Below are 27057 nucleotides of genomic sequence, written 5' to 3'. Positions count from 1 at the left end.
GCTGTGCAATTATTTGCGCTTACACTTGCTTTGTGCATGTGCGCGCATGTGCGCTTGCAACAACATGTGGTCAGTCTGTGGTTGCGGGAGTGGGAGGGACGGCAGGGCAGCCTGATAACAGAGTCTGAAGGGACCTCACATCCACCACCACTATTTTTAACGGACCCAAAAGCAGAATGAGGCTTGTTGCAACACACAAAAAGGCACACACAAACAGTTAAATGTCTGCTTAGAGAACAAGGCATACAAGGAGGGTTTGATATTTTCATAATTCAAGTTTTTCTTGTATTTTTTTTGTCTGAAGTTCCAATCCACAGCTATAGGGGGACGCGTGGTTGCACTATGAGGTTCTAAAGTATCTAAAACAGCTGCATTGATAAATATCTTTTTATATGATATAATAAATATGTCTGTTTTGAATAAATGCACTAAAGCCTCGATTATACTTTCTGCATCCACGGCTCCACTGGGATGTGAAGAGATGTGAATTTCACGATCATACGGTGAGCGTGAGAGTCTGTGTTCACGTTCCTGCATGTTTTTTGTGATCATGTAGACTCGTCTGCAGAGTATTTACATTACAATGCACGAACTATGAATGTGCCTCAAGGAGTGAAGTAAAGAGACGAATAACAGGAATGACTTATTGGCAGTTGGGTATCCAGCTGTCCATGTCCGCAGTATAATCAGTATAATCAGGGCTCAACAAAGACAGACTTGCAACCCTTCACACTAACATTCACATCTACCGATCTTTTAGAATGGCCTCTAAACCTAACATGTGTGCCTTTGGACTGTGGGAGGAAGTTTAAGTACCCAGAGAGAACCCACACAGGCACATGCAAACCCAAAACCTCCTGGCTGTGAGGCGACCACTAGACCGCTGTGCCAATTATTTGCAATGTTTGCAAACCTCCATGTTTAAATAGAAGCACATACACTGGATACTTTTTTCATATTTTAATGTATTTTGTTGCCAGCGATGTTACCAACTCTCACCATTCCCTCAAATAGTGTCTGAAGGACTTACAACATGTCACATCTAATCTGAAGAATGTGAAGTATGTTTCTCTGAAAATCTGAAGGATGTGATGCGCATGCTTGAGAATAAATCCACTCTGGAGCTGCCTTTCTTCTGGCTAATGTTAGCTAACTCCAGTGTGCCTGCTAACACAGAAGACCGTCAGATAGCAAAAGCCAGTTTTAAGTGGTTAAGATTTAGCCGCTAATTTATCCAGACTCCCAGAATTCATTTGGTATCCGGCCATTTTTTATATGAGTTTATCAGCTAATAATGTGAACCAAACATTGTCTGATCTATGCAGCCACAGCTAACCCGCTAACCATATCTGTTATTGCTTGGAAAATCATGTCGAAGTGGAAATTGCTTCACCACCTAAGGAGACCCATAAGTCTAACTTATATTTAATGAGCAAGCATAACTACAGTAGCATTTATTTTCTACCTTAATAATAAACAGTGGGCGCTAAACCAGCTAGCTGTATCCATACAGTATAAAAGATGCACCTAGATATACGAAGACAAACGTTTTCACAATCGCCTCATCTCAGTTTCAGAAAAAACAGATGTGTGGAGGATGGATGGGTCTGACTGGGAAACTGGCTGCTCATTGGATTACGTGTCATCAGTCACAACCTCAGCATGAATGTGTTTTAAGGGGTCAAGACACAAAGCCATTATTCTGTACATTTCTATAGGATCACAGGTCTGTTTGCAATCACAGCACCTGCCATCTAGTGGTCTTCAGAGAGAATGCAGGTTATGACACGCCATGCTGTGTTTTATACGGTCTGTGTCTGCAACCTTCATCTCTTTTTATTGTTGCAGCATTCAAAGAGCTGATACATACGTATACAGTACATACGCTTGTCTCCTAGTTGTTTTAAAAGATTCCTGGAAGTCAGTATATAATAGTGCAAGCTCCTTTAAGCATCTTATACATTATAATCATACAATACACAGTACTGCTTTTGTTTTTCATGTCGGAACCAGTTTATTTGACCACAAGTCATATGATCATTTTCCTACAAGTGTGGAAGAAGTAGCAAGAAAGCAGGAAATCCACATTTAGGCAGTCAAGGGGGAAGAAATCGGACATTTGATCAACAAAAATAAGCCTGCAGAAGGTCTCTGTGTTGCTGTCTTATCGTCTCCCATTCATTTACGCTTGATCCTATCCCGGGATCTCCTCCCACAGTGGGGTGTAGTTCTGCACTCTGTCTTTGGGAGGAGGAATTCTATAAATATTTCGGTTTTCTCCGTGCCGGGCTGGATTGAGCCGGTTGAGCCTCCCATGCAGGGACTTCCCAACCCGGTGGATGAGGTGTAACTGTGGAGTGCAGCAAGAGAGGGAGAAAAGACAGAGCTCCCTGCTTTGGACACTGGAACCAGTGCTGGAACCGGTGATGCTGCTCAAGCAAACTTTTAATGAGCAGGCGTGTGCTTGTCTAAACTGGAAGTAACAGCACAGACCACAAAGCATATCGAAAAACCTCTGGAGTACTTTTTGATCTGCACTTTTTCTTTCTTTTTTTATTTTAGCAAAGTGATAAAATCTTAATAATGTGGTTAAATGATTAACTGCTCTTATATCAGTAAGCTAATCAAGGCCACCATTGAGTTAGAAGTCAGACCCACAAGCTTTCTTTAGAACTCAACTATTTTGTAATATCCTGTATGGCTGTGCACCAGCAAGTTTTAAAAGACACTTGATGAAGTTTCTAGATTTAAACCCCCACCAGAATAGATTCAACATTTCATCATCCACGCAGGTAAACAAGATTATTTTAGTCTGGCACCATGGCCGTGAGCAAACAGGGTGATAGGTTACTTTTAGAATGACTTCCTTTGCCGAGCTTGTTGGAACTGGCAGTGAAAATGAAGACATATTCTTATGTTTGAAATAATGGGAATCAAAATTACTTGGAAATGTTCAATATTTGGTTTGGGAATCTGCTCCAGCTCTGGCTTCTCGTAGGTGGAAAAGCCCTGAGAGAGAGCTGACAGCGAGAGGAAGAAGGACCTGGAGGTGTGGAAGCTGTTTGTGTGAGCCAGTGGGTGTTGCCTGGGCGTGGAGACTGCAGGAGATGAGATGGGGCAGGCCAGAACTCAGCGGCCAGGCTTGGTGCTACGTGGTCGCCCTGGTTTTCCCCACGTTGCCTTCCCTGCATAGCATAATGAATGGCTTCCTACTGGTCTGTGGCCATGGCCCCAGCTTAAAGAGTATACTTACCAAGGCCCAGAATACACACCCCAACCAGCCAGCCAGCCTGTGTCCTGGCCTCTGAATACTCCCAACCGCCAGTCCACCTGCTGCAGACTGGCTCAGTCTCTCATTGGCAAATCGGCCGAAGTGAAAAGAATGATTAAATCTTCATCGGGAAACTTCTTGCTTTCCTGTCCAGAGACCAGAGGTCACACGCCAGGATGGAAAGATGCTCCTTTGGAGCAAGCAGCGTGTTGACCTTTCAAAGTGTGCTTTGAGTATTTACTGGAGAAGAGGGAACATCAAAAGGGACAACTCTGACCATCTTCTTGTCATTTAGGTTGAGCAACTAGTGGTTGGTGGAGTTGCTGTGTAGGATTAACATGTTCGCGTCCCGGGCTGTTTGGCTCAGTGTAATAAATAAAACAAGACAGAAAGCCCGTCTAACAATAATTTCCCATGTAAGATTTCTTTTTATGATTGGTTTGTAAATGCACCATAAAAACCATTAAATTCCAGACAAAGAGGAGTATTTGTGCTGTAGTCCAGACGTGGTTGGTGTCCAAGTAAATTTTCCACCAGGGAATTCGTATTTATTGTCTTGTAATTACTGATGATTCGCAAGTTTCATTCAGCGCACAGTGTTTTCTCACCCTTTAGTCCAACATTTAGGAGCTCACCCTGTTGCCAAATGCAGTCATATAGCCAACAGTAGAAAATCCCCATCAGTAGTGGTTTGATGCTTCATTTCATAATGAATCTATTAAGACTGAGTGCAAACCCAAACATGTTACACTATCCCTTTTAAGGTGTGATGTCATTGCGTGGCTTACCCTTTAGAGCCTAAGGCAAACCACGATTCATTTCACTGATAACACGTCCTACAAGGTCCATCTTTTATCTACACTTACACACTGTAGCTTGTGATTCAGTAGTTACTGTCTACATGCATCAGATCTCTGCCACACAATGTGGTTGAAAAAGAGGGGAAAAACCACTCGAACAACAGAGTATCAGTAACATGTATGTGTATGTATCACTCTGCCAAGATGTAAAGATGAGTGGAGTTTAGTCTGTTTCTGTAAGGCTTGTAGATAATTCTCTGTGACTCTGACTCCTGTATAATAAATATCCATTCTGTCTTTTTCAATTTGTGTGTGTGTGCACGTGTCGGTCTGCAGGTGCTGTTTCTCTTGCGCTCCTACCAGACTGACTCACACAGACCCCTGCCAGCAGGAAGCGGCATCGGTGAAGCTCTCTGTCAGCGCATGTGGCTCGCTTCTCGGTAATCCTAAACACGCCCACACACAAACACACAGATAAGCATCCATCCCTCTTTTCCAGCTCCCTCGCCAGAAGAATAGCTCCTTGTCTCACCGTACATCCCCTCCCCGGCCCTGTCCGCTTCATGTCCTGCCCCGGCTTCCATTTCAAAGAGACTGCCTGCTGACCCATCTGCATGCAGTCCCCCCCCTACTTTCCCTCTACCTCTTGCCCTCCTGCTAAAAGTCCAGGCCTCAAGTTGGGGCACAGTTACCTGCCACCCTCCCCCCACCAACTCCTCCTCTTCTGTGTGAGGTCAGGTTTAGGTCTCCTGTGCTCAGGCCCTACAGCAGATAACACAGCGCCACTGAGTTAGCAACACTAGCCCTACTAGCTCTGCTTGGTTACACTGATGAGCTTTTATTAAGATGACGAGGTGAATTCTTGCTCACCAGAGCGTACCCAGAGTCTGCTCGTTTGATCGCCCGGCGCCGGGAGCCCGGCGCCCAGATCTAAGGACATCACAGGTCAGAGTATCTTTGTTTTTGGGAAAAGAAAACCTCCCAAACTCATCCAGATCACCACTAATTTGAGGCAGCCGCCTTCCAAAAAGGATGGAATGCATTGTTCGTCTGGTCTGAGTCAGTGTTGGGTTTTGGCCTCACACCGATCCTTGTGTTGTGTCATTTTGGACTTTTTCTGGCTCCGCGAGGGTGTCCGCGCTGCAGCGATGACTCTGGCGACGTGAAGGGCCGGCGTCAGCCTGTTAGGACCTTCTCCAGTGTGTAGTTTGGATCGCGATCTAACGATTCAACTTCTTACAGCGTGTTTGATGATGATAGCTCACATTCACAGGACTCATCGCTGCCAGAATCTGTCATTAGTTAACCAACAGTCGCTCCTCTCTCTCATACACACACCGTGCTCCATCTCGAGTATCGTGCGTGTATTAAGCGTGCAGGCGGCTGATGTGGGGGCATGTGCGCGTTATTAATATCCGAGTGATGAAAACATGACGTCAAGCTCGCACACTGTCTCTGTTGTTTTCTCTCGCACACACTCGCACACACACTTGTGGCCTCTTGCAGCGCTGTGGTCACAATCTTGATAGAACGCACACACTTTGCAGCGGCCACACATAAACTGGGTCGACATTTACAAATAATATGACAGCAGCGAGAGCTTTACTTCACTAATGTGCAGGGCAGGAATAAAAAGAGAATAACACAAAGTCGTTCGTTTTTTGAAGCCTTTGTGTGAAAACTCCTGTGACATTCAGGAAATAAGTCCCGTCTAGGATGACAGAGCTGGGGGCAACTCATATGATTCTGGCCTATTCTCAGCCATCAGGATTCATCAAAAATGAGAACACAAATCACTGTGCCATTCAGTGTCTGATCCCATGAGCTACTGACCCACTAATAACAGTAACTGTTTGTCTGTGTCAGTACAATTAAGTGGTTTATGTGTCGTTCCGTGGAAAGATGAAATGTTTTGCTGATTAGCTGATGAACAGCTTTGGGTTTTTTTTGGTTTTCCTTCTTGTGTTGACCTGCACTGACACTCAGGACTTGCAGGAAAAACAAACACCATCCATGCCTCCATCTGTTATTGCCATCCGTGGGCAGCAGTACAAGCAGAGAAACCCAGGCTTCACTCTCCCCGGCCACCTCCGCACTCCAAAGCCAGCTCCAGGGGCTCATCCCAGGTTTACAGGTCCTGAACGCCTCACCCAGGAGGCGTTCAGGACCTTACTTGTTACCGATCAACAAGGAAGCGAGCAGTCTGATAGTGAAGTGCTGTGTTGGGGCATATGGTACTATAAGGTCTTTCAGATAAGACGGGTCCCGATTATTAAGGCCGTGGATGTGACCAATGTGACAAAGCTGCCACTGCTTTCAGGTGTTTACAGTGTATGAAGTTTCCAGTTTATTAGGAACACCTAACTCGCGCTGTTGCAGTGCAACACAAAAATCATGCAGGGCTGTTTCTAATGTTCGGTTTTTGAAGCCTCTCTCAGAGAGGTGTTTACTCAACCGTGTGGTCATTTCAGCTGATTGTTTCCTTTGCTCTGATTTATTTTATCTGGTGAATTTTTAGATGTTTCGCTTGTTTGACTGTTGAACTGTAGGTCCAGGGTGTGTTTTTTCTTTAGCTTATGTTTGAATTTTATGGCGTTTTGTGACTTTATATGTTATATTTATGTTGGCAGGTTTGTTAATTTGCTCAACTAAATTGAAAGCTTAAAGCTTGACACCCTACTGAGTGAATGTAAACACTTTGTGCTGCATACATTTGTGTAGGGAGCAGACTGGATATGGCTGGGGAAAAGGTATTTAAATGGATTTTATCCACCTCCTGGTTAGAAGGTCGTACAGTGCTGTGCAAAAGCAGCATGAGCCACAGAGCCCACACTCAGTTACAGCACCGAGTTGGCCATGCCCATTGCCTTAATTCAACAGTTTGTGGTGAGGCATCAGCCGGTTCGTGAAGAAAATCTTCGTCTGTGATCTTAATGGGAAACAGATGATCAGTGACTGGAGGCTGCAGTGTTATCTCTTTAAATCGATAAGCAGTTTAGGAACATTTAGGCAGCCTACTTGATAATAGAGATCCTTCATTATTAACAGCTCTTAAACACAAACTCTGTTTTTCCCCCCAACGTGTCTAAATGTTTCTACGGCTTTTGAGGGTCAACCGATTTCAGTCAATTTTCTGTGCTGGATCAAAGACGGCCTCGTGTTTCTCTCTTTTCAGACAGAACAGTTGTGTGGTGACCAGAGGAGCCTTTGTGGATGTGTTGGTGTGCCTGTGCGGGCCTGAGATCAGCATTCTGGAAGGTGAGTAGTAATTGTGGGATCACTACTTTTCACCGGAGTTTTAATGAAGACCTGCAGAAATATGCAGAGCGTGACACAAATGCAAGTCCTGCACACTACCCACAACCACGTGGTGACACACATACAGTGACATGAAAAGGTTTGTCTGTGTGTAAAACACAAGCTGATTAGATTGATCATCGAAGCCAAAAAGCTGTATTTTAATCATCCACTTTGATCCAGTCTGGATCAGGATGGTTTAGGTGTTTGTTACTGAACTTGTAAAGATGACACCAAAAATAGTAGACATGGTTAAGACAGAAGTTCAAACTGAGCATCAGAATTGGGAAGAAAGGAGATCAAAGTGACTTTGATTGTGACATGGGTGTTGGGGACAGAGCGGCTGATTGGAGCATTTCAGAAACTGCAGATCTGCTCTGATTTCCTCACACAGGCATCGTTACAGAGAAAGTTCTCTGGATATTTTCTCTGGATGAAAATGCCTTGTTGATTACTGAGGTCAAAGGAGAAGGAGCACACTGCTTTGACATGATATGAAGACAACAATAGCCACTTGTAAGAAAAAGATAACTTTTTATTGTCAGTGCACACTCATACCTAATATACCTTATTTTTCGGACCATAAGGCGCATTAAGCAAAAACAAGCATTTGCATTCATTCTCCAGCTTTACTGTGTTTATGTTATGCTAACATAGCTGCGTTGCTAGTGATAACGTAGCACATCATTATATACCAGCTAGCCAGTCAGAACATGGTATATCATGTTTAGGTGGAAATTAGCGAGCTAACTTCCTGCTAACTTCTAACTCTGTTAAATTTAATAAATCCTGTTTTCATGGATGCCTGGATGTTAAACATAATTGTTACACCTGGTAAAGCAGCAGCGCTGCTCATTTTATTAAAGATAAAATAATTTAGACAGTTTGTAACTCTCAGTGATGCCGCAGTGTTCGTTTGACTGTGGGACCTGAAGAAGACCGAGTTTTGGACCCAGATCTCTCCGCGAGGCTCCTGACTACGGCAGCCGTAATGCTCCGGCAATACATCAACCGGTGCAGCTTTGTATCTTACCAAAGTCGTACCAAAACATTTTTTGACAGATTTTCGAGCACCGCATAAAATCGATTCAAGGTCAGTAGCACAACCAGAATTCATACATAGACCACAGTCTGTCAGACTCGGCCCCCACCGGTCCAGCACCATCACACTCAGCACCGGGTCTCCACAAGGATGTGTTTTGAGTCCCCTCCTGTTTACGCTCTACACATCCGACTGCTCCCCTACCCATCTCTCAAACACCATCATAAAGTTCGCGGATGACACCACAGTGGTTGGACTCATCTCAAGGGGGGATGAGTCGGACTACAGAGATGAGGTCAACAGACTGACTGAGTGGTGTTCAGTTAACAACCTCCAACTGAACACCACGAAAACTAAAGAACTTATCTTGGACTTCAGGAAGGGCAGAGCAGACCCGGCCCCACTTTACATTCACGGGAGCTGTGTGGAGAGGGTACACTCCATGAGGTTTCTGGGCGTGCAGATATCTGATGACCTCTCCTGGACTGCAAATACTACAGCGGTGGTTAAAAAGGCCCAGCAGCGTCTCCACTTTCTGAGAGTGCTCAGGAGGAACAACCTGGAGGAGAGGCTGCTGGTGACATTTTACAGAGCCACCATAGAGAGCATCCTAACGTACGGCATAACAACATGGTATGCAGGGTGCTCAGCTGCAGACAGGAAAGTACTGCAGAGGGTCATCAACACAGCCCAGAAGATCACTGGCTGCTCTCTGCCCAGCCTGGAGGTCACTGCAAACTCTCGGTACCTCAGCAGAGCTGGCAGTATCATCAAGGACCACTCTCACCCCAGCAACCAACTGTTTGAACTATTACCGTCAGGCCGACGGTACAGGTCACATAAAACCAGGACAAACAGATTCAGGGATAGCTTCTTTCCCAGAGCTATCACCGTAGTAAATAAGCACAAAAACAATTGAACCTATTCCATACCGTCACTGTCATTATATTATGCTGCTATTCATACTGTCATTATATTAATGCTGCTATCCTGTATATATTGTACATACTATTGTTTGAGTACTCACGATTGTTTTTTTGTACTTTTTATATTTTACATTTATATTTATTATTGAAACTTGCACCAAGGGAGTGGCACTCCAATTTCGTTGTACTCTGTACAATGACAATAAAGGCTATTCTATTCTACATAAGGCGGACTGTCGATTTTTAAAAAAGTTTTTTAAGTGCGTCTTATAGTGCGGAAAATACGGTAATAGTACAACGAAAGTGTCCCACATCAATACTGCGCGCAACTAAACACAACACAGTAACTTAAAGTGGGTTTTTTTTAAAGTGCAAGAAAGGTATGAGCAAAAAAAGGAATGTCTTAATAAATGAATAAAAGAATGAGTGTTTATTGCACATTATTATTATTGTTATTGCCCCCCCCAAAAGTCCAAGGAGGTAGCCAATCAGGTGAGCTGTTAGCATTGATTAGGGCTGTTGTAAAAGTTGTCCTTCAGTGTGTTTGTCCACGACCTCAGCAGCCTGACTCTCAGGAGCTGAAACACCCGGTGTCCTCGGTGTGTGCAGTCCCGTGGCCCCCTGAGACAGCGAGTGCTGTACAGGTCCTTCAGGGAGGGAAGAGGATGTCCAGTGATTTTTGGGGCCATATTAATGACCCTCTGAAGTGCCTTTTTGTGTGCAGCTGGAGAAACATACACAGATGCAGTATGTCAGCAGCCAAAGTATGCAGAAGAACATCTCTAAGTGCAAAACAGCCTTGAAGCATGAGTTCACCAAACATGAGAAGGTTTGAAAAAACCTGCTCCGAGTCCATTTCTGGTGCAGTATTTGGTTTGTAGGGTCAACACAAAGTATTCAGGCAGTTCTCAAGACAACGGTGGGTTCAGCATAATACCAAGAACGTGTACCTAATAAAGTGGTGTTCTTTAGGCACCCTAAAGAGGACTGTGAACAGGACATAGTCCTGACGCTTCTGTAGGAGTTATCTTAGAGCTCAAATGAATTTTACAAGAGCTTTTTTTCCTTTTATTCACTCTAAAATTGTACAAAACCAAAAATCCTACCCTCTGTTAAAGTGTTGAACATCATTTCTCTTTAACGTCCTCTCACCTCACCGATCGGGCGTTTGCAGTCGTAGCGCCTAAGCTGTGGAATAATTTACCCCCATACATCAGACAGGCTCCTACTGCCAATCTTTTTAAATCTTATCTTAAAACACATTTTTATTTACTGACTTTTAATACAGCATGAGAGTTATTTGTTAATTCATATTTGGTGTTTGCCATCAATACTAATAAAGTTATTTTATTAGGTATGTTGTATTCTTGTACAGCACTTTGGTCAACGCTCCTGTTGTAATTAAATGTGCGATATAAATAAATAAACTATAACTAACCTAAAATCATGTTAGCTAACGGGCCATAAATGTTGCTGTGCTGTTTAAAACATTCCAGCTTGCCTTAGAAACACTAAAAATTGGAGCCAGAAGATAAAATCCTCACTTTGACAACTTGAAATGAAACGATCTACATCTGGTGTTCCTATTTGCCCACTCGCTCATGCTCCACCTGTCCACCAAATTTCCTAAACTTTCCTCTGCAGCTTCCTTTTATTTAAACGTTCTTGCTGACTAAAGTAAAATCTCTTTGTTAAAAGATCTTTTCTGGGTTCGGTGTATTCTAGTCGAACAGAGTGATGGATATTTGAGTTTTGCTGCTTGTCACGGCGTTGCCCGGCATTTCACCAGCTCAGCAAGCAGCAGCTGCTTTCAGTCCATTTGCTTCGAATTTGACGTCGGAGCTTTCATCATCTGAACGGACAACCGTGCAACTTTTGTTGGCGAGGCTGTGCACCACTGCGCTCTCCATTTAGACTTATTGTTGACAGGAGTCTGCTTCGTGTATCGGGTAGTTCAGAGAAGCCTCCTGGTGCGTCCGTGTGCACGCTTGTGCGGTCATGTGCGCACGCACGCAGACCTGCGGGGTCTCCACGCTGGAGGAATGTGAAACCGAAGGCGAGCGATCTGTGACAGATGGTGGGGTTGCGTCTGTGACCCAGTTTATGGAGGAGTGCTGTACAGAGAGGAAAGAGGGAAAGGGGAGGAGGGCACCGATGTTTTCAGTGGGCCATGTGCTGAGCACATGTTGGTCTTGACAGTGGAAATACCGAGGATTTCTCCAAACAAGCCTGTAGATTGGCCTGACTTGGCTCTCCTCCTTACATAACTAAATAAGCAGCCTGGAGCTTACACACCTCTAATGCCTCGATTATTATCATAAGTCTGTCTTTGGTTTCACCCGCTCTGGTGGTGGCCTTTTTATTTCTCCTTCTTTTTTGTTCCTGCTCCTCACCTCTAATCACTTCCCCTGTTCCTCTTGTGTAATTGCACTTCTCACTTGAATCAGATTTAAAAAGCCACAGGTTTTGGAAGTTCATTTGAAAGCAGCAGGCTCTTAAGAGCGCCTGGCACCAGAGGAAAAGAAGGTGAACAATCCCCTTTTTCAATATTACTTTTTTTCCCTCCCCTCTTTTAACTGGCTCCCTGCATTAAGTAGGAACTTTGCATTTACCAGCCAATTCCTCTCAGCTCTGAACACAGCTCTTTGTTCATGAGTGTGCACACATTTCTCTGCTCCAGCTCTTTGATCTGTGCTGACTCATAAAAAAAACCCTCTGTCCATTGCTTCATCTCCACCTCAGCCAGCCTGCTGTTTCTTTGCTTTCCAGCCTTGCCAGTAAAATAAACTGAAAGCTTTAGCAGGAGAGAGAGAGGAGAGTGGAAGCCGGACACTAACAGGAGGTAAAAATCAAACAAAAATGAACTTGTTTTCATTAGTGTGCTTTCACATGATGATGATGATGACCGCTTAAGACCGGAGTCTGGCCTTAATTTGTTCTGTTCTGGTAAACTGCAACACGTACTGTAATTCTTTTCAGCCCCATCAGTTTTCGTGTGCTGTTTGTAGACACGATCTTCAATTTTCTAGTCTTTTAACTTGAAAAAAGGAGGAAAAGAATTAGAGGAAAAGTCAAGAAAAAAAGTCAAAATCAGTTTTATAGCCCCCTGTTCATATACATCAGGGTTGTCAAACAGGCAAATAGTCCAGTCCGGCTCACTGCAAAACTTTGGAGGAAGGATCAAGGATTACGTGTGTAGTTTAACTTCTTTACGCTGGCAGAAAGGGGAGTTTTGTTGGTCCGGCCCACTCAAGATCAAAGTGGGCTGTATGTGGCTCACAATGTACAGTCCATCCATTCGCTTCTGCTTATCCTTTTCAGGATGGCGGGGGCGCTGGAGCCTATCCCAGCTGTCATAGGGCGAGAGGCGGGGTACACCCTGGACAGGTCGCCAGTCTGTCGCAGGGACAGACAGCCATTCGCGCTCACATTCACTCGCACATTCACACCGAGTGGCAATTTGGATTATCCAATTAACCTATCCCCACAAGCTGCATGTCTTTGGACTGCGGGAGGAAGCCGGAGTACCCGGAGGGAACCCACGCAAACACGGGGAGAACATGCAAACTCCACACAGAAAGACCCCGGCCTGATGGTGGAATTGAACTCAGGACCTGCTTGCTGTGCGGCAACAGTGCCACCGTGCTGCCCTCAATGTACAGTCTCACATCCCTGATATAAATATTGCACGTTTAGCCATTTGCAACCAGGAATTGGATCTTTCTACAGTTTAAGCATCCTTTAAATGTTGCTGTGATTTGTCTCTGAATCGTTCATAAGATCTTTTTCATGAGTGTGCATGTGCCCCGTACAACTGACTTATTTAAATATATAATTTATTTAATATAACCATATAACGGTTCCCTCTTTTTATCTAAGTAGGCTTACTTTGTGATTAAAAACAGAGCAGTTATCAGGGACCCCCACTAGAGCACCTCTGGAAAACACACAACAGGAAGGCTAGCTGGTTAGCAGTGACTGGCTTGAAGTGGATGCACAAGTACAAAATACTAAAATGAGTCTCCAGATATATTTTAGTGGCCGTTAATTTGGCGGATGCAGTTTCAAGAGTGTGGCTAGCTTTAGCAGTGCTAGTAGCAGCAGCTTTCTTTCCTTGTAGGTCAGAGTCTACAGGCCTGTGAGAGTGTGGTTAGGTACCGCTCTGGTTGAGTGGTTATATGACAGTTTACTGCGGCACAGCTGCTATTCTAGGTCAAAAAAGTGCAGAAACGCACTAGTTAGCACGGCTGTCATCTGCCAATCCACCTTACATATAGACCTAAACTTCCCGTCACAGAGGTGTGATGCTGCTAGTGGCGAGAGGCATCGTAACTTCTCAGAGCAGATACCTGTCGTTGCGCTTTTTAAAATCAATGATTTGTTTAACTGAGTGGTTTTTCTGATGCACCAATGTTTCAACATCTACAGTGCTGTGCAAAAGTCTCGAGCCACCCCTCACTGTTTGTTTCCAAGGACCCAGACTTTTTCACACAACCAGTCTCCATATGGAAGTTTTGCTTTTGAACTATATTTTTTTTAATCATTTTATTTGTCCACTTCTTGTACCTGACTATTTTTAAAGGAATGGTTGCTCCCCAAACACTCTGCCAATGCAGTAAAAGCATACGTGGATAGAAAAACACACAATGGAACAATATCAGTTATGGGTTTTCGTCCCCAGAGCCTGGACTGCAACATTATTGAAGCAGTGTATGATCATCCCGACAGAACAGAATCCGGTCTTTAAGTGACGACGTATGAATCCTGCTTCGGCGTCCAAACTACTCTGCATTTATTAAGACTATTGTGTTTTTAACGTGTTTGAATGCTTTGCATCTTGTTCTATTTAATCTGAACAAGCCCCTAAAAGAAGGCAGTGATCACTGTCGGCCTCTCACGGTTTTTATTACCGCTGTTCATTTTAAAGCTCAGTTTTTAAAACCTTACGATGTAACTATGCAGCAGTATATTAATGACTAACCTCGTACGTGGATGGATTATCTCAGTTGTTCTTCTGACTGAAGTTTGGTCCGTTTACTGCATCCTGCCATGCAGTTGCATTTGGCCCTAACCACCGGGAACCCTCACGTTAGCTTTTATCGAGTGGAAAAAAGTTAGCGTTCCAAAGCTTCCTGGGGAGAGTTCAGGCTGTACTGAAGAATAATTATTTTCCGATCGAAATACAAAGAAATGAGTGTTGGCTCAGGACTTTTGCACAGCACTGCAGTCAACTACAAGCTCTATTCATTGCTGCTTCTTTGATTTTTGAAGTTCTCATGAAAGCAAATGATTATCTTCATCCTGGTTGTTCCAAGGACTGACTGCTCACTGTGCTTTTCTCTGAATGCCGCCACCCGAACGCATCACTTTCCAAAAATCTGTAAACAATGAAGCGACCTACTAATAAGATAGTAACTTAAAAAGTATGCATTTTTCAGAATGAGACAGCTGAAGATTATGGATTTCTACAGTGCAGTTACAAAGCAATCCCTTCCCAGTCATTATGGAGAGGAGGAATCATTATAGCATCCTGTCACATTCGCTGTACATGCCATACATGTGTGGTGTGTGAGTGCTGTATTAAAAAGAAAAAAGCCTTGGAAGTTTATTCTTAGTGCATCCAAAAAACCATGTTGTCATAATTAGGCTTCAAGAAGGTTTAGCACATCTGATTGATGTTCATGTGTGACAGCTTGGTAAGCCGTGTGGCTCTATATTTGGATACTTCCACTCATTTAGCTTAAGATTTTTTTTTTTTCTAGGGAATTGTGCACCATCTGCAGTCTAGTGCCAAGAGCTGAATAACTTGCTCACCCTCCTCCTATGAAATACTGTAGAACACACCACTCTGCAGATGTCTTGGACTTTACCATTTACCATTTTATTTGAGTGTTCTGACCTCATCGTTAATGTTTTTGTGTGAAATGCTGAGTTTTACCTCGTTATAATCATAAAACTGGGGTGCACGAATCAAACTGCTCACAGCTCATAAGCTTAGGGATCATTAGTAAGCAGTGGTTTAGCTGTTCAGAAAAAAACAAGCTTATTAACTAGTTCTCTACAAGTCTGTGTAGATTTGTAGTCATCCAGGTCATGGTAGTCTTAAGAGCTTGAAAAAAAAGGAGGCTACTTGACTTGACGACTATTGATCTCGAAGATTTAGGGAATAAAAATTGAGCATTTTAAACCTGTAAGATAAAAGTACTAAATACTTGGAGGATAGACGAGCTCCATCATCTTAGACAGTAGCTGCCAACTGTAGCCCTTATTTTGTTCAGTGAGCTCAGCGTATGGTCACCTGAAGCAGCTCTCCAGCTCACAGCAGAAGATGAACGGCTGACTGCAGTTGCAGTGAAATACAGCAGGGTTGGGGAAATGCTGAATGATCTCGAGGATCACCACCACAGTCACCTGGCCTACGTTCTGTATCAAAGAAATGTATAAAAGCCTTCGAAATGGTGTGTGGCTTTTAATAGGGGCGTGGCTTATATGGTATCTCTGCTGATTTCTGACCTGCTCGGCAAGTGAGAGAAAGCGTACTCGAGAACCATTGGTTAATTTTTCCCACCGTTTTGTCTGTGGTTAGCAAACCAGCCAGTAGAGAAAACATGAGAAGTCGGAGCTAACTGGTTTGATCCAGTCTGCATTCCTAAGTATCCTTGGACAATCCCCAAGTTGATCCCAATGTGTTAATCGGAGTGAGAGTGTTAGACACAAAGCACTTAAATGTTGAACAAAAGTGGTTGTAAAAAGCAATTTGAGTGCTTCTCTTTTCATCTAAAATTGTATTTCATGTTTTGTCTTTTTGGGGTGTTTTTCCGAAATATTATTTAAAGCTCTTTTTGTTTTAGCGTCCTTTTATTTTTAGGACAGATGTATATGTGGGGCTGGTGTTTTAGGCTAATAAGAGGGCCCGCTCTCTCACACTTGTCAGACACACACACACACACACACGTAGCGTCTGGGGTTTGTTTTTCACAGTTTGGGTAATGACGGTGGAGACTGATGTGAAATCCAGCTGTGTGCTTGCGTGTGAGAGCACGTGCACGCATCTTGCCAGAGCTCTAGTTCGACACAGCAAAGCGTCTTTACAACCAGCTTTTAGTGGGCTATGGGAAGCGCTAATAGAGCAGCAGCACGCCTCTTCTCCCAGTTTTGTGGTACAGCTCTTAAACGACTATATAGAACACTCACCCACCCTTCGTCATATGATCTCGGGCATTGCATAATATTCAAAGTGTGTATATTTCCCAGTGACACTTCTAAAAATGAGCTGTGGTGAAAACGATTCTGGTGTTGGGCTGGATGTAGCTGTTGAGTTCAGTGTTTCCTGGAGCAGAATGCTGACCCTCTGCACCCATTCAGTACCCGTCCTCCCATAAACCACAAACTGCAAGGTTGGCCCAGGTTGACCTAAACCAGATGCTGTGGTTACGTTTAGTTCAAATATTTGACCTTTAGTGTAAAACAGACCATCACACATATAGCACTTGTGTTCCTCTCTTCTGCGTGCACACAGGATAAGCAAAGTCTGAGACCATATGAACTCGGTTCTCTGCAGCATCACTCTCTGCCGAGGCTTTTGATTTTCCTGCGTGTGCAATCACTCTGTTGTTTTTCACGGACTGCCAAAATTTGAACTCCAGAGTATTTGTACTCTTTGAAAATTTGGGTGTCTTCAATGAAAAGCTAATACCACCGGGGTAAAACAGGATTGTTCAAGTCTTGAATTTCATGTACTAAAACATGACAGATATGCAGGGGGAATCAGCATAACCACAGACCTTGATCGATGTTTGCTTTACTGTGGTTAGCATTCTCTTTATTCATATGTCTTTGCACACTCTGAGCCCAGAAATTGAACTGTTCTGGTGGTCCTGCTCAGACAAGAGAGATGGTGAGCCGTTTCCCCACTGTTTGCCTCCCCTTGATTATTAGAGATATCAGGTTGCTCCTTGGAGCCAAATATTCAGCACAAATCTGTAGAGCTGTAGAGCGGATGGCATTTGAATTAAATAAAGTAGTAGCGCTGCATCAGTTACTAATATTGCTGTGTGGTTCGTGGTTAATGCTAATATCACTGACAGGCAAAAGATCCCTGATTTAAGAATAGGAGCATACTCTGTGATGGTCTCAGACCTGGAGCTTTGCATCAGGCTTTGTCAGGTCAAAATATGGGGATCCATCCATGGCTGCAACCCCTTTGGAGTAAGGGAGCAGCTAAAAGTGCTGCATTAACTATTCACTTAATCTGTTAGTCAATAAACAGAAAATTAATGTAATAATTTATCAAAAAGGGTTAAAAGGTTTTTAAAAATCCCCAATGAAGGTGAGTTTAATCACTTCGGCAGAAGGGCTTAATCTTATTTTAGCACAGGAAGTGTTGTTAAAGGACTAATAAGAACTTGGTGGTTGGGTACATATTCAGATGGTGGTTTGAGGCAGTGGGGGGGCCCCAGCACATTTTCTGGCCGGTGGGCTCTAAAAATCTTGGGATCTGCCCTGGTCACGGGCTTCTGAACTGATGTTGAGACAAAACTTGGGATGTTTTGTCTCAATTTGGGATTAAAATTATTTACAATTAGTTAATCTGATGGCAAAATAGCTCACGGGTCATTTGATTAACAATACCTAACATATTGTTCATCCCATTCCATTTAATAGTTTTTTATATTTCCGTCTTGAACAATCGGTGCCGCCATCATTAGAGCCATGCTGCTAATATGGCTAAAAATTCACAGTTAATTCCATAAGTAGTTTACATTCTTTTGAGCAGTTTGTAAATGTGTGAAATTCACCATCACGTTGCACTAAAGCTCTTCGCTAAGACCTGCATTTACGTGTCGTTTATTAACCCCGTTCTCAAGCTGCAGTCACACGAGCCCGACCGCATCCCAGAGCATCCCGAAATATCACATGGTAATACGGCTTAATGGAGTCTGGCCACGGTCCAGCTGCAGGTTTGCACACGAGCGTAATGAAGAGACACAAGTGCAGACACCGATTTTAAATAAACACAGCTGTGGGAGAACAATGGCTATTTATGATCAGCCATGAAAAATCGCGGTGAAATGGCCCTCACAGGAACGCCTTTCATTTACTGGGGCAACGCTTGGCTGCTCCTGCCTCCTCCGCCACTCTAGTTTTAATAAAGACCATCATAAAAAAGCAGCTTTGCATCCTGACTAATGATGTTTTTCCTCTCTCGCTCTGTCCTTTCCTCCCTGGTTTGGGATTTTTCAGTTTCTCCTTTTTCTTCTCTTCTGACCTTCACTCAACATATTTTTGTGCCTCTTGCGTCTCAGGTTGCTCGCCGTGAGTGCGTGTAGCGTTGTCGTCTGTCTAGGATCGGAGCATTATAGTTGACTGTATCAGCATATGACAAGCAAATGGCAACATGCTGTTTTTAAAACCCTTTGACGCACACACACAGTTTTTCACTTCGTTCCACCTTGACCGACAGCTGTTTTCTTTTTGACACGCACCCTTTCTCCTTCAGTCATCCTCTTCTCTTTCCTCCCTTCATCATCGGTGTCATTACTGTGCCCTTACCCCCGCCATTATAACCATTAGGCTATGCTTATTTGGCCTCGGACCCCCCTTTGAGGATCAGGTTCCATAATAACCTGGCCATCTCTACGGTAACCCAGCCCATCTCTGGAGGAATGCGGCATTTCCCGCTCTTTTGTCAAGCCACATTTTGGGTGGCGCTGTGGGGCCAGATTGAGTTGCGCTGGGTTTCATAAGCTTTCTGTGTGTGTGTGTGTGTGTGTGTGTGTGTGTGTGTGTGTGTGTGTGTGTGTTAAACTAATTGAGTTGGCTGTCAAAGCAGGGTCTGTGTGGAGTCTTGAAACAGTACTGTAGGGAGGAGCACAGTGTGAGCATGGCATCGGGTTACTATATTGCTGCCCCGCCTCTGGATTCTTCTTATATTTCACAGGAAGTGTGCGCGTATGTGTGTCCATCACTCCTTGAGGGTGCGTGTTCACAGGTGGCCGGGCTGGCACAACCATGGGCTTTTCCAAACAGACACTGACACAGTCTTTCCAATAAAAGTCAAAATAGACAGGAACAGACGACACTGGCTTCTTCAGCTTGGCCTGTTGTATGCATCTGTTCACATCACAAAGGGGTGTGTGTGTGTGTGTGTGTGTGTGTGTGTGTGTGTGTGTGTGTGTGTGTGTGTGTGTGTGTGTGTGTGTGTGTGTGTGTGTGTGTGTGTGTGTGTGTAGCTTGTGAAGAAATCAGACTGCAATACAACTGCTTAGAAATTGTAGTGTCTGAAAATAATAACGGGAAGAAGGAGAGTTTGGGGGGTACATTCAAAGTACACCTGCATTCAAGGTGTTCCCAAACCAGGTGAGATACATAGTCTTCCCAGCGTGTTGTGGGTCTATCCTAGGGTAGATACAGTATGCCTGGAAAACTAAGGATAAGGCGAGCCACATTTTGGAGGAAACTTGTATCGCCTGCTCTCTTTCAGTCGTGATTCAGAGTTACTCCAAGGACCAGGTTGGTGTGTCTGAAAAGGCAAATTAGAGTTTTTATTTCTTGGTATTGGCCGAGTCGGGAGACATCCATCATAGTTTTTCAGAATTCTGCGGTAAATTTCCATCCAGGATTCTTTTAGTGTCGCGGTCCTCCTCGTATGTTATCTCTGACGTCACTGAACAGTCTTCCTTTGGGAAGGAGAGCCCAAGCATCAAGTACACACTGACAGGATGTCAACAAACAGAACTATGAAAAACACAGCTCTAAAGAGAACAAGATCATGAGTGTGAACTCGACCAATGGGCTGCTTTAAGAGGGTTATCTATCCTGTAGATTCTCACTTTGTGTGCACTGGGAGCAAGACTACAACTACCATGAGGCTTTGTGACACTGTGATAATGTGACTGTGACCTCGCAAAAAGTCATGAATCAATCAATACCATATTAGTAGGGCTGAACGATTATGGAAAATAATCTAATTGCGATTTTTTTTGCCCCAATATTGCGATTGCGATGCGATATGCGATTATTTTTTAAGGTCTTTGTCTTCTGTATTATTAAACAAAGACAAGCAATACATCATATAGTATGGCCAATACTATATTACATTAATTTTAAACTGTTCTTTCCTGGAAGACAGACCTCTGTTATGATGACATGAGGTGATGCATGAATTGATGACTGACATTTTTATTTAACTTCTTCAATCACAACAGTATATTTGAACATACACAATAGTTTATTTTTAGCTTACAAACATCTGAGCATAAAGTGCTGACAAGGAACCCTGGTGTAAACATTAAAATGAAAGTCAGTACAATGTGCAGATTGCAGAAATATACATAAACAAAATCAGTGGCTTTACCACACTCAGTTTTTCGACATCTGTGAACTACTAGACAGTCATTCAATTAAAAAATATTAAATAAATAAAACTAATAAATAAAAAATACACACATCTTACTGATCTCTGCAGTCAGTAACATTACACATAAAGTGCAAACATAATAGCAATTGTATAAACACACACACAAACACGCCTTTAAAATTTAAAGGCGTGAAATTGGACGGTCTAGCCTTCTGATTAGCGTCACCGCTGTCTCGGTGGAGTTTAATAAACTCGGCCGTCTGCTTCTTGCTATCTAAAATATAACCAGACACTGGTGTAAATTCTCGACTGTCTCATACTTCTGTTTAATAAGTTTTCTGTTTGACGTTTAGTCAGCTGTGTGAAAACCAAGGAGGAACCCACCCGGGGGATTAATAAAGTTTTATTTTATCTAATCTAATAACTTTAATCTCAGCCAAACCGATTTAATCACGAACAAACAAAACACTGAAAAAAGCCCAACAATAACATTTTTAGGTTGTCTAAGTGACTTATATATCACGTTTAACCCGAGCAGCGAAACTCCGCGGTGATCTGAAAATGATGTGCCGGGAGTTGTGCCGTTCTCGGCCGCATCAGTAACCCTCGAGCTCCCGGCTAGCTGTCGAGCTGGTGGGTAGCAGACGCCTCTGAAAACGTCGAAGCACTTTTGCAAATATGGGATATCTTGATAAACCGAGCAGATATTTGATGTTTACACAACTACTTTCTCGCCTGAAAATATGTTAAAAGTTTATTTTGTGACCCAGAAAGATTAGTATGAGTAATTTTAAAACTTAGTAGCGGCCGCCATTGCTAGAAACTGGAGTTTGGCTGGGCCGCGCTATGAATTCTGGGATATGGTAGTAATTTGGACAGCCTTCGGCACGTCGCTGTGACGTAATCGGTCTACAAATGCGGCCTCAGGAGGATGCAGCCCATGAATTTGGACATGTCCAGAGTATAATCGCAGCCTTTGCGGTTAGAAAATTGCACTTGATCATGTCGCGATATTATCGCAAATGCGATATATCGTTCAGCCCTACATATTAGACACTCATGAAAATGCTTTAGCTTGACCGCTGATAGCAACAAGCCCTCACAGCAAAGGCATGTTGGTAGAAAGTGGCTAATGCTTACTTGGTGCCAAGTAGGATAAAGAGGCACTTGGAAACCAGATCTACCTTCTAAGAGGAACTTGGCCTTTTTCAAAGGAATACTGGATCTGAACCAGAGGCAGCAATGGAGACGAGAAATAAAATCATACTGTAGGTTGTGCGATGGGCTATTTTTGTATCAGTGCTGTGCAACTTTGAGGTGTGACAGAGCTCCGGAGGCCTATTTGAAACTGGTATTTCCAGTAACTTGTATCTCTCATCTGATTCCTGTTTGTACATACACCATGCTGTTTGGGAAATGTTTGCTGGTTAGTCATTTAGGAGCCAGCTGGCATTATTAATGGGTTGCTCCGTGTGGGTTTGTGGCACTAAACCAAAGCGTTGTAGTATGATATCATCAGATGAATGCTAGCAGAAGATAACATGGCCGGTTTTAATTTACATGGCAGTGTTTCTAAAAAGTTTGACTTTGTAAGTTTGGAATAAAAATGACTTTTAAATAACTGTTTGTTTGTTGCTGTCAGCTAATATTATGTTTCATGCGTTTGTCAGATTCAGAGGTCGGCACACTCCGTCAGAAGACTCTGTCCGTCCTCACAGCCTCAGAACTGGTCACTTCCTGCAATTCCTCTGCCACCTTTGGGCCTGGCAGCACCCAGTACCTCCTCAGCCTGGCTCGGGTGGGCCTCAGCGCCGGTGTGGAGTTCCCTGAGCTCTGGGACGGCCCCCAGCTGAAGACCAAGCTCCTGGACCATCTGCTGCAGTGCCCGCAGTACGAGGTGAGGGAGCTGGCATTAGAGGGGCTACTGAGGAAGCTGGAGGAGGAAGAGGAGGAGGAAAGGAAGAGGAGGCCTGAGTGGCTGGATGAGACCACCCAGTCTAACCTGACCAGTCTGGCTCTTCATGAGACTCACCCACAGTGTTTGGCCAAGGTGAGACCACACGCACACACACAGATTTACACAAACGTATTCTAGGAGTTTCATTTGTTTGTGTTTTTTGTTTGGGAGCCTGTATACACGTCTAGTTGTTTTATATATATGTGGACGCCTGCTGCCAGCAGCAGCATAATCTTAAAGTTCTAACATCACAGAATGGTGAGCTCCTTTTTTCTATCTGACACAGTTTCCCTGAATCACAGCGACACTGGTTACAAACTGATTAAAATCCCAATCCATCTCTCAGAGCCTTGCGTGAGAGGCTAATCGGCCACAGGGGGAAACGCCAAGCACACTTGCAGTGAGCTGGTTCACTCACTCGCTCATTTACTTACACTGACTCTTGAGAGGCTTGGTAGCTTTCCTCGCTAACAGGTTTTGGAGAGGAAAATGCGACCTATTTCCTGTTTGGGGACAGAAGGTTGTATTTCTTCCCAAAGAGGACAGGCTGCCAGCGGACCCGCTCTGTCACGTCTGCCGTTAACACCCCTGCAGAGCTGACAGCACTCAGCGCTGCTGTGCACTTCGGCGCTGCAGACTGGCATGTGTCTACTCCAGGCTTTGCTTTACAGGCCAGCAGTTAACGTTTAATGTGTCGGGCCTGTTAAGTGGAGCCTCCTCTGCGCCATAGACGCACCAACCCAATGGGCCAGTTGCCATAGCTCAGCCTAAACTGCAGTGAAGCATTATGGGAAAGCTGCTGAGGGAAAGTTGTGTTCTTTTCAGGACTCGTGCAGATATATGGACTCTGGTCCAGTTCTTTAGACCTGCAGGACAGACTATAGCAGGAAACTACAAATGTGCCTGTTCATGCAGGGTGGGCGTCACTATTTATTTGCATGTTACAGCTATGAAAGTCTGTTCGCCTGGGCTGGCATGCTTTACTGTGACTGTGTATATTTGAGTATGTGGGCAGCCGAGTATGTCGCAAGACGGGAGCTTGTTAAAGCGGGCCGTAAAAGTCTGAAGCAGCAGAGATGGTCAGAGCAGCTGTCGGGGTTAGCAGACAGACGGGTGGATGAACAGTGAAAAATACACACTCGATGGCTGTGATTACAACTAAAATAATCCCATTAGTACTGCAAAGAAAGGGGGGGGGGTTATATTATATATATTGGAAGTTTTTCAGTTAAAGAGAAATGCTGCGGCCAAATGAATAATGACACTGTCTTGGCATTTCTTGGCCAGTGATTTACTGACTCTCACTGGAGTTGAAAGGAACCAATAGACTTGATGAAATATTGTCTATGGAATAGGCTACGCCCACCACAACCTCCCTGACGAGTACAAATGAGCTGTTGTATGTATTGGCCTCTACTTTGTGCCACAAAGTGACTTTTTAACAGGAGTCTGAAATATGGACACTATTATCTGTCATTATCATTATCTATGTGTACACTATGAGCCATTGTTTTTATAGGTTAGCGCTCTTGAGCCAGTGTGTGTGCAGTTTGCTTAAAGCTAAATAGACTTTTTAGGCCATTTGGGGGCAGTATGCTGTAACTGAATGACTGCAAAACATTGCTATAAAGGCAGATATGCTAGCAAGCTATTTTCCACTTCATTACATAATTGGGTTGATTTAATTTTAGTGTAATTTGCGTTTTTGTTGAGACAAAGTCCACTATTGGCGCTGATTTAGTTTCAAATCATCTGCCTCACAGTGTTCACCATTCTGCTACTTTGCAGTGCTAACACAGCAAGCTAAGCTCAGTGTTTTTACCTGTAAAGTTAATAAAATCTATTATTGCAACATGCAGTAAATTGCATGAATGATATCTCAACAAAGTGTCCTTGTGCTTACAATGAGAGCGGATTTTAAAGGTCCAACAAGGTCAGTCGTTCACATACAGATTTATTTATGTTGGAAAATATTTGTGGACCTGGAAAATGTAATAAATTGTTGCATAAGAATAAAAAAAATCCTGTCTCATCAGCTTTTTGTGACATTCTTCATGCAGATATCCTCTGCATGAAGAATGTCCTCTGAGAAAAAGCTGTTTAAAGTCTCACGATGCAACATAATTACAATAAAATGAAACAAAGCTCAAAGATGCTTCGCAGAATGAAAGAGAGTTCATAATTATCTGTATGTTTCAGTATTATTCTCCCCTCCTGCACCACGTTATTTTCATTGACGCTGTAATAAAAACAGCTTTTAAATTCGCCAAATGGATTAATAACAGCAACTTTGTGACTTCTCTCTGATCAGCCGTGATGTAATCAGTGTTTGTTGGTAATTGATTAGTATCAGATCAATCAGTCAGAATGACGGCGTAGAAACCTCACGGGCCCACCTCGCTCCCTCGATGTTTCGGTGCTCACATGCATAAAGTGCAGCACGCAGGCAGATGTTTACACACAGATGCTGCATGCACCCGCTCGCCCTGCCCTCTGCCCACACAGATCTTATAAAGTGAGCTTTATTTTAAAGCTCTAATAACAGGTTGGAGCCTTGAAAGAAATAATAATCATTGAGATATGCAGCTGGAATGTCAACATGTGTTCTCGCCTGGATGTGTGTGTTTTAACAGGCGTCTAGCGCGGCGGAAAAAAACAGGTCTTTTCCGCCTCGTGCTCAGTGAGCTGCCTGCCTCTCTGTACGAGTGACTGGGCACAGTAAAAAGCACAAGGTTAAGATGCAAAAAGTAGACACAAGACCTCTTAGTGCCTGCTGTGCTCACCCGCACACGTGTGTGTGTGTGTGTGTGTGTGTGTGTGTGTGTGTGTGTGTGTGTGTGTGGCAGCTGTGTACCCGTGGTTAGGGTGTGCATAGGGAGGCTCTGACTAGAAGGGTAAAAATACCCTTGGGCCAACTTGCCAGCAGCACTGCAGAGAGAACACCAAAGCTCTGCTGATGGATGACGCTGAGCAACTTCCCTCACCAGTAGCTCTGGTACTGTGTGTGTACGTGAGGCAGAGAGGTGAAAAAGGATGATTTGATGACATCAGTGTGTATCTTGCTTAAGTATCTTACTTACTCGCTCTTCCTGCTGTCTCTGTCATGTCGTTCCTCCTCTCAGGTCCTGCAGGTTTTGTGTGTGCTGAGCTCCAGCGACGAGCTTCCGTGGAAGGATGGTGCAAGGGTTTTGTCCCTGGAGGAGGTTTTGTTGCACCTCCTAACATTGGCTCAGAACTCTGCTCACAGGTCAGTAAAAAGAACTACTGTATATAAAAGATGGACACCGCCCCGTGATGTCAGAAGTGATCATATTTCGATAAGAGGTAGACGTGCTAAGTGATTAGCTGTCCCACCTGGTTGTAGCAGATGATCGGGATAGTTCCCCGAGTCTCGTTCTGTCGGAGGTTTCTTCCTATTAAAAGGGAGTTTTTCCTTCCCGCTGTCGCCACGTGCTTACTCATAAAGGGGTCATTATTGTAGGGTTTTTACCTTTTAATATAAAGCTTCTTGAACTGATTGTTGCTGTTGGCGCTTTATAAATAAGATTACATTGAATTAAGGTTATAGCAAGCTTGGCTAGCAGGTTTCCTCCTTAGATGGTCGTCACAGACACCTGATAACTCGTGCAGCAGCTTTTGACGTCCTGCTAATATTTGGCCCAGAAGACTGCTGTTTGTTCGGCAGCAGCTGGGTCGACTGGTTTTCCATTACAATCCAGTACTACCTAATGTACGTGGCTGTCATCATAGCAGCGCTGCTGAGCATCCCATGACTTAATTAATATGCGACACGAACAGCGACGAGATACCTGCTGCTCAGCTTGTGGCTTTTCGTCAGACTGCGTTGTTTTTTGTAGCCATTTTCATCGTTGTCGAGTTTCAAGAATGGCGGTTTTGATTTTTGGAAATGAGACACTCTAATGACTCGTGGAGTGACGCTACTGACCAGCCAATCGGTGGCATGCAGTCTAACAACCCTGGCAGAGCAGGTATGGAAAAAGTACCTGGTGCCAGGTACTATGACCTTCTGCAAAACACGGAAAACCGTGGTGACCTGTGTCCATCCGAGTAAAGATAGAGGGCCTGAAGACATATTTATTTCACTGCGTATCGTTTGATTTCTGTTCAGAATCCGTAAAGATTTACTCCTGACCCTTGAACTCAGACGTCGTGTCTAAGTTCTGGTTCTTGTGGTTTTCATCGCCCTGACATCCATCTCTGACATCGTCACAGTGAGTCTGAAGTAGAGAGTTTCAGCCCCGTGATTACCCACGAACCTCACAGATTTCCCAGAGTTCACAGCTGTTTACAGCCTGTGAAGTCTGCGTCCTGTAACTCAAAACACTTATAGCCTCATCTAGGCCTGGAGGGGCTGGGAGTGAACGGGGGAGCTTTTCAGCTGTGT

The 27057-nt window shown here is 43.9% G+C and overlaps 1 protein-coding gene across 1 annotated transcript in view; it reads left to right on the top strand.

Moving 5' to 3' along the window:
- Positions 1–27057, top strand: part of thada (THADA armadillo repeat containing) — a 119448-nt gene that overhangs the window by 72231 nt on the left and 20160 nt on the right. Inside the window, exons 30-33 of the mRNA XM_026190295.2 lie at positions 4408–4511; positions 7247–7329; positions 22366–22745; positions 25775–25899. Of these exons, the coding sequence (XP_026046080.2) occupies positions 4408–4511; positions 7247–7329; positions 22366–22745; positions 25775–25899 (692 nt within the window). The remainder of the gene's footprint in view (positions 1–4407; positions 4512–7246; positions 7330–22365; positions 22746–25774; positions 25900–27057) is intronic.

Source organism: Astatotilapia calliptera, chromosome 13 (assembly GCF_964374335.1).
Source record: "Astatotilapia calliptera chromosome 13, fAstCal68.1, whole genome shotgun sequence".
Lineage (NCBI taxonomy): Eukaryota > Metazoa > Chordata > Actinopteri > Cichliformes > Cichlidae > Astatotilapia > Astatotilapia calliptera.
The sequence above is the reverse complement of the archived record's forward strand: the minus strand, read 5'-3'. Positions and strand labels throughout refer to the sequence as shown.